At 50.4% G+C, this 11,557-nt stretch overlaps 1 protein-coding gene across 1 annotated transcript in view; it reads right to left on the bottom strand.

Annotated features, from left to right (window-relative positions):
* Positions 1–11,424, bottom strand: part of UPB1 (beta-ureidopropionase 1) — a 30,166-nt gene extending 18,742 nt beyond the window's left edge. The window contains exons 1-3 of the mRNA XM_058531958.1: positions 11,197–11,424; positions 4,686–4,857; positions 2,796–2,883 (exon numbers count right to left, since the gene is read on the bottom strand). Of these exons, the coding sequence (XP_058387941.1) occupies positions 2,796–2,883; positions 4,686–4,857; positions 11,197–11,300 (364 nt within the window). The 5' untranslated portion in view covers positions 11,301–11,424. The remainder of the gene's footprint in view (positions 1–2,795; positions 2,884–4,685; positions 4,858–11,196) is intronic.
* Between the last annotated feature and the right edge of the window lie 133 nt (positions 11,425–11,557).

The following is an 11,557-nucleotide window of genomic DNA, read 5'->3' on the forward strand; positions in this document are numbered from 1 at the left end:
AATTATAAGTTGTAAAACAGCAAATAAATTGAATTGCATATGCAAAAAAAGAAAAAAGAAGCAATCAGAAACCCAGATCCCTCATCCACTGCAAGAGGCTGAGACATGCTCCTCTCACCCCAGCAGAAGCTAGAAGCTCATCTTCCAGAGAAAAACAGAGGGTCTCTGGCCTTGGAGAAACCAGGACAGATGAAGGTGAGTAGAGTGTCAAAAACATGAGAGATTAAGCACACTGGACTTCCATCCTCTTTCTCTTCTTGGCAGGAGATTAGAAGAAGCTTCTCTGGGGAATCTGACCAACTTGAACAGAATGACCCAAAGACACGAACATGGGGGATTACCTAACAAACAGCTAAGCCAGGGCATCCCATCATGAACCTCAGCAGAGGAGCCCCTCTCACAAACTCAAAGCTTGCCATCAGCTTTTTAATCCCCAATTCTTAAAATATAAGCAATCAGGGGAAAAAAGACCAGTTTGAAGTAAATAGGGATCATGCATGGAGGAAAAACACACTACTTAATATCCTCAGAGATAAGAGAAGATATTGCAACTATAAAATAAGAACAGCATGGGGCCGGCCCTGTGGCTTAGCAGTTAAGTTGCGCGCGCTCTGCAACTGGCGGCCCGGGTTCCGATCCCAGGCGCCCACCGACGCACCGCTTCTCCAGCCATGCTGAGGTCGCGTCCCACATACAGCAACTAGAAGGATGTGCAACTATGACATACAACTATCTACTGGGGCTTTGGGGGAAAAAAAGGAGGAGGATTGGCAATAGATGTTAGCTCAGAGCCGATCTTCCTCAGCAAAAAGAGGAGGATTAGCATGGATGTTAGCTCAAGGCTGATCTTCCTCACAAAAAAGAAAAAAAAAATAAGAACAGGATGTGGTGAAACAGGAACTTTCAGACCAAAAGAATGCTTGTAAATTCAATTCAGAATATGATAGCAGAAATGCAAGACTACATAGAAGGCTAAATGACAAATTAGGTAAAATCTACTGGAAAATTGAGCAAAAAAGAGATGAAAAATAGGAGGAAATACATAAGAAAATTATGGATCTAGTCCAAGATTCCAACATTCTAACAGTGAGAATATTAGGAAGAGAGAGAAAATCACTAATGGAACAATATAAGAAAATTTCATAGATCTTAAGGACCCAAGTTTCTAGACTGAAAGAACCCACTGAGTGCCTCCAATATGGATTAAAATAGATACATACAATGGCACATCATTATGACATTTCAGAGTATTGGAGACAAAGAGAAGTTCCTACAACCGTCCAGATAAAAATAAACAGATCATAAACAACTGGTCATAAATCAAAATGACTTTAGACTAGTCAAAAACACCCAAAGCCAGAAGACAATGGAGCAATGTGTTCAAACTACTGAAGGAAAATGATCTCTAACCTAGGATTCTATACCCAACCAAACTATAAAGCAAGTCGCAGGAGGAACATATTTTCAGATATGCAAGGTCTCAAAAAGTTTACCTCCTACGTGATCTTTCTCAGGGAACTACTCAACCAAAATGAGGGAGTGAAGCAAGCACAAGGAAGACGTGGACAGGAGGAACACAGGAGCAAGGCTCAGGGACTCCCCAGGATGATGGTGGAGGGAAATCCCAGGACAAGAGCCATGTAGCCAGCAGAGGGGGCAACTAATTCAGATCAGAGCAGTCAGAAGGCTCTGGGACAGATTTCTTCCAGGAGATGGAACCAACAGACTGCTTCACTTGTCTAAACCTTGTAAGGGGATTTAGGAAGCCGGAAGAAAGTTTGGGGTAGAATTTGGGATAAATATATAGAAAACAGAGCAAACTCCAGGGAAAACAGAAAGTTGTTTAGTAAAAGAAATCAAAGTTTACAAAAACGCTTGGCAGAGAACGGATGGGGGATCAGAAGGGTACACGTGTGTAGAGGGGGCAGAAGGAGGCAAAGGACTAATGCTGTCTTCTTCTACAGTGGGAAGTCAACAGATGACGCAAAACTGAAAAATTAGGAAGCAGCAACACAAACAAAGGTAAATTCCAAAAGTATCAGCTACGAGTAGAAAGTAGTTGCCTCTGGGGAGGAGGATAAGTACTTTTTGGTAACAGATCTTGTAGACCCATTTGACTCCAAACCATGAGCATGTATAACTTTGATAAAAATAAAAACGAAATAAAGAAAATGTACATGGTACCAGGAGTATATAACAGGGATGCAACTCTAGATAGGGAGGCAGGCTCTGAACTGAGATCTGAAGGTTGGACAGGGTTAAAAAGGCTAGGGGAGGGGGACACACACCAGGCGGAGGGAGCAGGAGGGTGCAATGGCCTGGGAGGAAGGAGAGGTGCCCTAGGGGAGTGAAGGATCAGAGAGGTCAGGGCAGAGCCCAGCAGAGATGAGGCTGCAGAGGTGGAAGAAGGAACAGACTATGGAGTGCAGTGTCGAATTCTGTAAAGATCCTTCCTAGAAGGTGTGGAGAGCCAGTTAGAAGGGGCCAGAGTAGAGGGCACAAGGAGACCAGCTGGAGGTGATTACAGAAGCCGAGGTGAGAGGTGGAGAGGAAGGAATGAATGAATGCAGAACGATTTAGGAGGAAGAACTGATAGGAAGAGACAACAGACTGGGGCGCATGGGAGGGAGGAAGGCCGGGGTTCCTGGGTTTCTGGCGTTGTTGTCAAAGAACCTTTCTATGGATGACAAAAGAAAGGAGATTTTTAAAAACTGAGTAGCAGACACTCTTGGTGACATGGAGGTAATACACTATTGTTTGAAGGAGGGAGAGAAAGCACCCCAAGAGAGACTCACTCCACGCTTCCTGGAAACAGATGATGTTGACGCCACACATTGCAGCCACCTCTACGATGGCCTCCATGCGCCTGTGAACCGCAGCGACCTGGCAATTTAAAGAGCGAGGATTAGAGCCCGTTTAGTTCTATTGGTTGAGACCATTTTTACAACTGATCTCAATGCATGTGGAACAACAACTCCCACCCAGCCAGTTGCAAGAGGATAAGTAGGGCAGGGAGGTTCTGAAATCATCAGGTCCAATATCTGCAATAAAAGGTGGAGGTGCAGAGGCTCTGGGGTTCCACACACACTTGGATGCTGCCTTTCTGAGCCTCAGTTTCCTCACCTGAGAATGGGGAGAACACCGCCTGCCTTGTGGGGCTGCTGAGAGGCGTGTATGAGGATGTGTGCTGCTTACTGCAAGAGGGGCCCACACCGAGCCGGCCCACTGCACAGCATCCCCAGGTTAACTGCTCCCTTACCCTGTGACACAGTCCACTTCCCACCGTCCTGCATGCAAGCCTTCGGGAATGCCTTGTCCTGCCACTTCTAGTTTCCTATGTGTATTTTATCATCAAATGACTTGCCTTTCCCAGCTTTGCCCTCCACCAGAACGTGCTTCCTTCCCCCACCCAATCTTCCCTAGATGTGTTATCCACATCACCCATCACCCACAGAGGGCCAACTCTCCTGGCAAGGGGCCGAGGTACCTCAGCACGCCCCTATGACAGCACTGTTCCCGCTGTGCCGTCACGTTCCTCCACTGTCTGTCACTCCCATGACCCCACAGGCTCCTTAGGGGCAAGAGGAAAGTGTCCTCATCTCCTCGGTGTCCTCAGCACAATGCCTGGCTCCCAGGAGACATTCAGAAGTGTTTGTTCATAAAGACCAGAGGAACCAGGCTGAAAACCTGGAAAGCACAAACTCTTTACGATGCTCTGTTTCTTCCCCACGAGACTGTGCACACAGGGGTTCCATGGACGTTTGCTGAGTGCTGATGGGGTGCAAAGCACGCTTCTAGGTGCTGTGCGGGTGAGGACAGCATCCCTGCCCCCAATGACCTGACAATCTGGGATGGTTGAGGGGACATATACACAATCAACTAATCCAGAGACAAAAAGTGAACTAAGAACCAGAAATCTTTCAATTCAACAAATACAGAGGAAGAACCAAGGTGAAAGATGACGCAGAACCTGACCTGGAATCCAACTGACCTGAGGTTTCTTGAGAATCCCTAAGAATTCTCAAGCACACTGTATTCTGAGGACACTTCTGCAGAGAAAGCCTTGAAGGTCTGAGCAGCTGGAGGAATGCCATGAAGAAGTGTGTACAACACATCGCCTGTGTCTGTGACAACAATTTTCTTTAGGGAAATACAAGATGCTGTCACACTTGTATTAACTGTAAGGTCATAAGAGAATGCCTATCATGTTCCCACAACCCCACAGGAACCATCAGCTGACAGATAGCTGGGTATAGTGAGTCCCTGCCCTTAGGATCAAGGCAGAGGAACACACAGAGGGATACGGACAGGTCCTGACTGGCGTGTGCTGGCAGGTGGCCTTCTGGCAGGAGGCTGAGAGGCAGAGTTCCATGGAGAGATCATGAGCCAGGCAAAAGGGCACCCTCCCAACTGACAAATGGAACAACGGATCAACTGCAGGAGAAGAAGTGGAGGGGAAAGTGGAACGAACAGTGAGGAGGGTGAGGAAGGCAGAGCCAGAAAGGTAAGAGCTAAAAGAGAAAGAAGAGCCAGAGATGCAGGCTGGAGAGAAGGAGGGTGGTCAGGGTGACCACTTGAGATGCCTGCGGACCCAGAGTGAGCGGCCAGCCGGGGACTGTGGACATGCTCAAAACACAGAGCGGCCACAGCCCCGCTGACGTATTTATGGTCAAAGGAGGCCACACCTGTTTTGCCACAGGGGTATCCGTGGGGAGAGGGATTCTGTTCTGAACAAGCCCCACACGCACGGTCCGAGGTTGCCTCAGCTGCTCCTCTGCCGCCTCAAAGGCATATCCCTGCAGCTCAAAGTCACCTTCGGAGGCAGCTTTGAAAGCCCTGCCGGGCAGATCAAGCTTCCTAAACGGGCAGGAAAGAAGAGGGGAGACATTTACATGAGGTCTGCTGAATTTAAAATTCCCCCCACCCCCTGTAAACATTTGTCAGGTAGAGAGGAAGTGGGGGCGTCCTGGCAAGAAGTCACCAGAGCAGTCCAGTGCCAGGGCCCACATGGGAAGCTGGAGCGGGGGCTGGTGGGGAGGGAGGACCCAGCCGCCGAGAACTGACACCTAGCTGAGTCTGGACTTCACCCGACAGCCACCGGGGAGACTTCACCAGGAAGGCAGCATGGTCAGGCCCGGCAAAGGGGGGCAGTGGGGGCGAGGAGGGGGCGGCAGGGCAACTAGTCAAAAGGTTGATGTTTTAGAGTTGCTGAAATCAGGGCAGGGATTTAAGTCTCAGTGGTCGGCACAGGAGGGAGGGAATGGATGCCCAAAAATGTTTGTGGACTAGCATCAGAGGGCTCTGCTGAGCCTGGGGGATGGATAGGCTGTGATAAGAGAGAGGGGCTATTGAACACGAAGCTCAGGAGCCTACTGGGTGGGGAGGCCAGGACTAACAGCATGATGGAGGGTCCTGTGGCCATTCACCACTAAGGATTACAAGTCTCGGGTGATTCCCACCGCCCTGTCCTGCTGCTGCTCCCACTGGGGGAGGGGGCAGTTCCATGCCTGGTGCTGGGTGGGCCTGGCAGGGTCCAGGTGTTCAGACCAAAGTCCCAAGTGCTCATGCTGGTTTGTAGTTTATTAACAAAAGCAAGTGGATCATTTATAAAATCTCCCACCGAAGTGACCACTGGCCAAACAGCAAACACCTCCTGATGCCTGTTGCGTGTCTGGTGTGAAACCCACAGGAGCACAGGACATGGCCCCTGGCCAGGAAGGCCTTACCATCTAAGGGCGAGATGGTTATGAAATACCCAGAGAACACATCAAAAAATAACCTGACAGCCATTATCTAATAATAATATTTCTCTCCTACTTAAGTCACTTTCTTAAAGACATTTCTTTAAAAAATCACAGCCCTGTCAGCCCAAGCCCCCTGTCGCCGCCCCCTGCCAGGCGGTTTCCATGTGACAGCCCTGACAGCTCCAAGTTGGGTTCCGCCCCTGACAATCAGCCTGCTTTTCAACTAGTCAGGGTTCCGTTCACTTCAGCAGGTTAGAAATAGCAGCAGTGCCCACACCGTGCCTCCTGTTGCCGTGACTGCCTAAGACCGTTCTCCAGCCCTCAGCCGGAGGGCCCCCCCCAGCAGGCCTTGGCCCCAGGGCAAGTCACCAGGGTGGACAGGAGAAGAAGGAGAAGGACTTTGTGTCTGTTTCCCCTTAGGCCTGAGGGCCAGGGAGCTGGACTGCCCTTTGGGAGTGATCCTGGCGGGCCTGCCCTCAGCCTCTGACCGTCTTTCCCCATCCACTGCCCACAGCTATCCACTCTCCCCATCTTTCCACCACCATCAGCTCCATTATTCCACAATGCACAACCTCCCTGCCTCCTCCCTGTCTATGCTGAGTGCTGTCTCCAGCCCCCCACCCCACCTCTCCCTGGACACTTACTCTCCTAGGCCCGAGGCGACGCAGGCCAGGCCACTTCACCCTCTCGGCCCGAGGCGACACAGGCCAGGCCACTTCACCCTCTTCACCCTTGTGGAGTGCTGCCTTCGGGGCTCTACCTCTCCTCAGCAGGCCCCTACTGTCTGGTCGCCGCCTGCAAGGAGTCCCTGCCCTGCTGTCATCCAGGCAGTCCATCACCACATCCTGCCCCGCTTAATCTTAGAGAACCCAACCAACCTGGAGCTCCATTCCATAAACATGTGCTGTGCCCACCAAAGGCTTGGCACAGGGATGAGGTGGGGCACAGACCAGCCATGGCCCAGGAGGGCCAGAGACCAGCAAATGAGCCACAACCTCACACGGCGCGGGGAGCAGGGGGGTGTCCTCCAGGCTGCAATAAATCTTTCCTTGGTCCCTATAGTTGGCTTTCACCCCTTTGCCCCTCATACTGCTACAAATGCCCCCATCCCTCGTGGCCTCACCTCCAACTTCAAGGAGGAAAGCCCATCACTCCCTGTTCTGGCCCAACTCACCCTCCTGGCCCTTCCCCCAGCCCCCGACGTATCCCACCAGGGGTCAAGGCAGACCTCACCCAAGGGAGCCCAGCCCCTACCTCCTCCATAACCTCTCCTTTCTGGAACTTCATCTTTCCCCCTCTAATGGCTCTTTACCATCAGCGTTTTAAATAACTAAATTAGAGATTTGTTACAAGAGAAACACATGCTCATGGGGGAAAAAAATCAAACAATGGAAAAGGGTATCAAATGAAAAATGAATTCCCCTCTTCATCCCCCTCTAAGCTCCAGTCCCGAACCTCAGAGATGACCCCGCTTAACAATGTTTTATGTATCTTTCTAATATTTTTCTATATGTGTGTGTGTTACCCATACAACGTCACCCTTCTGTATATTCTGCTTTTACACTTGCCCTTTTCACTTAACAATATACAGAGCTTGGACATCTCTGTCTCCTACAGAACTACCACATCCACCATTAAAGCTGTTTGAATCTCTCCCATTAAAAAAAAAAAAAAAAAAAAAAAGAAGGAAACGTGCTCTACGCAGGTCCCTCTTGTTACCTCTCTTGCTCTCTCTACCCTCCCCTCCCAAGGGAGCTTCCCCGCAGCCCTCACATCTCACACCTTCTTCAGCCCCCTGTTCCCTGGTCCCCACTCCACACCTCGAAATGCCACCAGCCTTCTGGTTGCTAAAGCCAGTGGACTCCCTGCTGCCTTCATCCTACTAGACCGCCCTGCACCATCTGACACTCTGTCCCTGTCCCACTCAGCATCCTTGCTACCAGCTCTAGGGTCCTCCCACCCCCACAGCCTCACTTCTGGACTCTCCCACAAGTATGCACTTCCTCTGACCCCTTTAACATTGGGTTCTCCAGAATCCCACTGGGGCCTCTCCCACTTTGCACTCCTTCCTCTTGCATCTGGAATGACCATCTGAGGACAAATCCCAAGCCCAGCTTCCTCCCTCCAGGCCCACCTCCACATGGTCCCTGTAGTGAGTTGAACTGATATGTCCTAATACCCAGAACCTAAGAATGGGACCTTATTTGGAAAAAGGATCTTTGCAAATGTACTTAAGGATCTCAAGATAAAGACTATCCTGGATTATCCGAGTGAGCCCTAAATTCAGTGACAAGTGTTCTTATAAGAGATGCCCAGAGGAGAGACATAAGGAAAAGAGGAGAAGACCACATGAAGACGGAGGCAGAGATTGGAGTGATGCTGCCACAAGCCAAGGAATGCCAGAAGCCACCAGAAATTAGAAAAGGCAAAGCAGCATTCTCCCCCAGAGCCTTTGGAGGAATGTGGCCCTGTCAACACCTTGACTTTGTACTTCTGGTCTTCAGAATTGTGAGAATAAGTTTCTTTTGGTTAAAACCACCCAGTCTGTGGTAATTTGTTACACCAGCCCTAGGAAACTAACAGCATCCCAAATTCAACTCAGCCTTCCCTGAATCTACTCCTCATCAGATACAGCAAGTAATCAGGAGAGAAGTTGGTCTTGTGTGGAGCACAGTAGGAGTCCAGGGAAGGGGCTGAGGACTCAGTTCCACCAAGCCTTCACAGAGGTGGCTCTGAGGCAAGCTGTGAGGAATGAGCAGGGGTTTGAGTGGGAGAAGGGTTTTAAATGACTAATAGTTTTCTGTCTTCAGTTTGCAATTCTGTTCATAGCCAAATCCCACCCAATGACAAGGACAAAGGTTTATACCATAGAGGCAAAGCCTGGAAGGGCCCAGTGCTGAGTGGAAGAGAACCAAGAAAAGGGAATAGGAAAAACAGAGGAGGGGCCGGCCCGGTGGTGCAAGCGGTTAAGTGTGCGCGCTCCGCTGCGGCGGCCCGGGGTTCGCTGGTTCGGATCCCGGGCGCGCACCGACGCACTGCTTGGCAAGCCATGCTGTGGCGGCGCCCCATATAAAGTGGAAGAAGATGGGCACAGATGTTAGCCCAGGGCCGTCTTCCTCAGCAAAAAAAAAAAAAAAAGAGGAGGATTGGAGGATGTTAGCACAGGGCTGATCTCCACACACACAAAAAAAAAAAAAAGCAACCAAGGAAAAACAGAGGAAAGGTGGGGCTACCTATTCAGTTATTGGGAGCCAAGCCCCAGGATGAGGCCCGGTAGTCATTAGTCAACGGAATTTGGCTCCCATTTTACCACCCATTAGAATCCCTCCCCACTCTGGAGCGATCCAAATACTTACATAAAGTCCCTCGTGCAATGTAGTTCTTACCCTAATCTCTAGAATGTGCCCCAGCCAGACACCTATGTGGGAAACTTATTTCTCTTTTTCCTAAGACACTTGTGCTTTCCCTCCTCCTGACACTCATGAACTCTCTCCATCTTTTTCCCAGGAGAATATGCCCACCTCACCCCTAAAACAAACATATTCCCATCCCTAGAAACTGTAGCCCGAGACCACCCCACAGCCCCTTGCTTTAAGACACCTTCTTTGGGAGATTCAATTCGAAGAGGCTTCCCCCGTGACAAGCCTTTACGGGTGCAGTGGAAAGTAACAGTCCAGCATGAGTGCACCATAGGGGCCTTGAAGGTCATCCAGTCCCAGGTACCCCTTCTTGAGTATGAAGAGCTCTTTTCGATAAAGTTCTGTACCACTCCCACTCCCAAAAGCAGTTGTTCTACCTTTTTCATCCACTAGCTGTGAAAACACCTTCGGATCTGAGCTCTGGCCTCCCTACAGTTAACTCCACAGCAGCCAGTAGCTGTGAACCACTAATCCAATTAACACCCTAGAGTTTCAAGTGAGTTGATCAGGCTCCTGCCTCAAGGTCACTGCCACAAGGTCAGGGAACACACAATCTGGTTGGACCCGGGGAGCCTGCAAATGGGCAAGGAAGTGAAAGGACATTTAGTCAGGAGTTGCATGTGGTCCGAGTTTGGATTTCATTCTAAGAGTCTTGGGAATCCCTTATAGAGTTTTACGCAAAGGAGCAACAAGATATGATTTACATTTTCTGGTTGCTTTGAGAAAAGTGGTATGGGAGATCAAAATTGGCCACCGTGAAATGTGTCTCTTTACCTTGATTATTTTCTCTGACGGACATTTGACCTCCCCCAAACTGCCTAAAGAATTTAACATAGAAGACCTATTTCAGGAAGGAGTTACTACCATATGGTGGCTGTATTATCATGTAAAATAGATGTTACAATAGGAAAGGCACCAATAAGCCCATCTTATCAAAAATTCTGTCTCTCCTGGGCGACATTCTCTAGGTGGCCCTGCAAAGAGTTGCCAGACAAACATTTACATTTATAAGGGAAATCTCCATTTGTAAGGTATCTCCCTCTCTGTACTGGGAAGGGGGGGGATGACCTCATTTCTAGAAACTTATCAATGTGGAAGGTGCGGCCTTAAATCTGCATACCCTTGATTACTGTAATTTCTGTCTCCCTTCTGTCTCCCTCCCCACCCCCAACATCCTCCTTTGTCTTTAGCTGAAGATGGTATTTAAGATGAGAATCACTGCTATTGTGTTGAGAAACTCAGTTTCTCTGGTTTCTCCCATGTATACATGTTATTAAACTTGGTATTATTTTCTTCTGCTAACCTGTCTTTTAATTATTTGGCTAGCCACAAGAACCTTCAGGGAAAGAGTGGAGGGGGATTCTTCCTCTTCCTGGACAGTGGACTGAAGAGAAACAAGAGCGGAACAAGAGTAGAAGTGTCTTCCAGCTTTGGATACCCCGTGCCCAGCAGAGCACTGCCCTCAGGAAGTCCTAGTGATGCACACGACTGGCTGGGAGTGGAAAAACATTTGCACTGAGCGTGGTAACTAACTCCTGCGGACTGCCAGTGGGAAAAGTTCCTTCCTCAACCAGATTCAGCCAGCCTCTACCTCCAAGGGTCCACCAGAGGCTTGGTCACTGCAGTAAGGAAGGGCAGGACTAGACAATCAGTTGACCTGCTGGGGGCTTTGGCTGGAGGCACTGACCCAGACAGATACCCAGAGTAAAGGCCTGGCTCTGGGGAGGAAGCCGGTCACGGGAAGCAGGGAAGGAGAGTTAGGTGGCCACAGAGAAACCCCCAGAGAGTAAAAACCCGGTCCTTTCCCTTCGGGTTCCCGGCAACTGCGGGAGAAGTGGCTTGCAAAGTCACCCCGGCGTTGTGCAACCCCAGAGCCGTCACATCTAGACTTCCTGTAGTCTCTTTTCGCCCACTCAGGACTTCATCACCGCCCTCTCGGAGCCCTTCAGATCCTGAAGCACTTTCCCTGGTCCCCCAGACCCCACTAGCTGGCCCCAAGGTCTCCCCACCCTCCCAGCCTCTGGGCCCCAGACCTGGTCTCCTTGCCATAGAGAATCCGTTTCACCTCCCGCAAGTCTGCGGGCGGCAGGTGCTTCTCCAAGCACTGCTCCAGCGACTCCCATTCAGCCCCCGCCATGGCTTGAGTCCGCAACCGCAGATCTCCACAGCCTAACTGCCTGCCCTTTGTCCCTAGAAAGAAGAGAAGGAGGAGCAGGCGACGGCCAGGCCCGCGCACGCCCCCTCGGCTTGACAAGCTCGCCCTCCATCCCTGGAGGGCTCACGTGAGGACACGCCCCCTTCTCGCGCCTCCGCGGCACGCAGCCAATCAGCGCTCCAGAGCCTCGCAGTGGGACCGCCCCTTGCCCTTCGCATCCTCTGCGGCACGCGCCGGGA

This window comes from Diceros bicornis, chromosome 35 (genome assembly GCF_020826845.1).
Source record: "Diceros bicornis minor isolate mBicDic1 chromosome 35, mDicBic1.mat.cur, whole genome shotgun sequence".
In the NCBI taxonomy this organism is placed as follows: domain Eukaryota; kingdom Metazoa; phylum Chordata; class Mammalia; order Perissodactyla; family Rhinocerotidae; genus Diceros; species Diceros bicornis.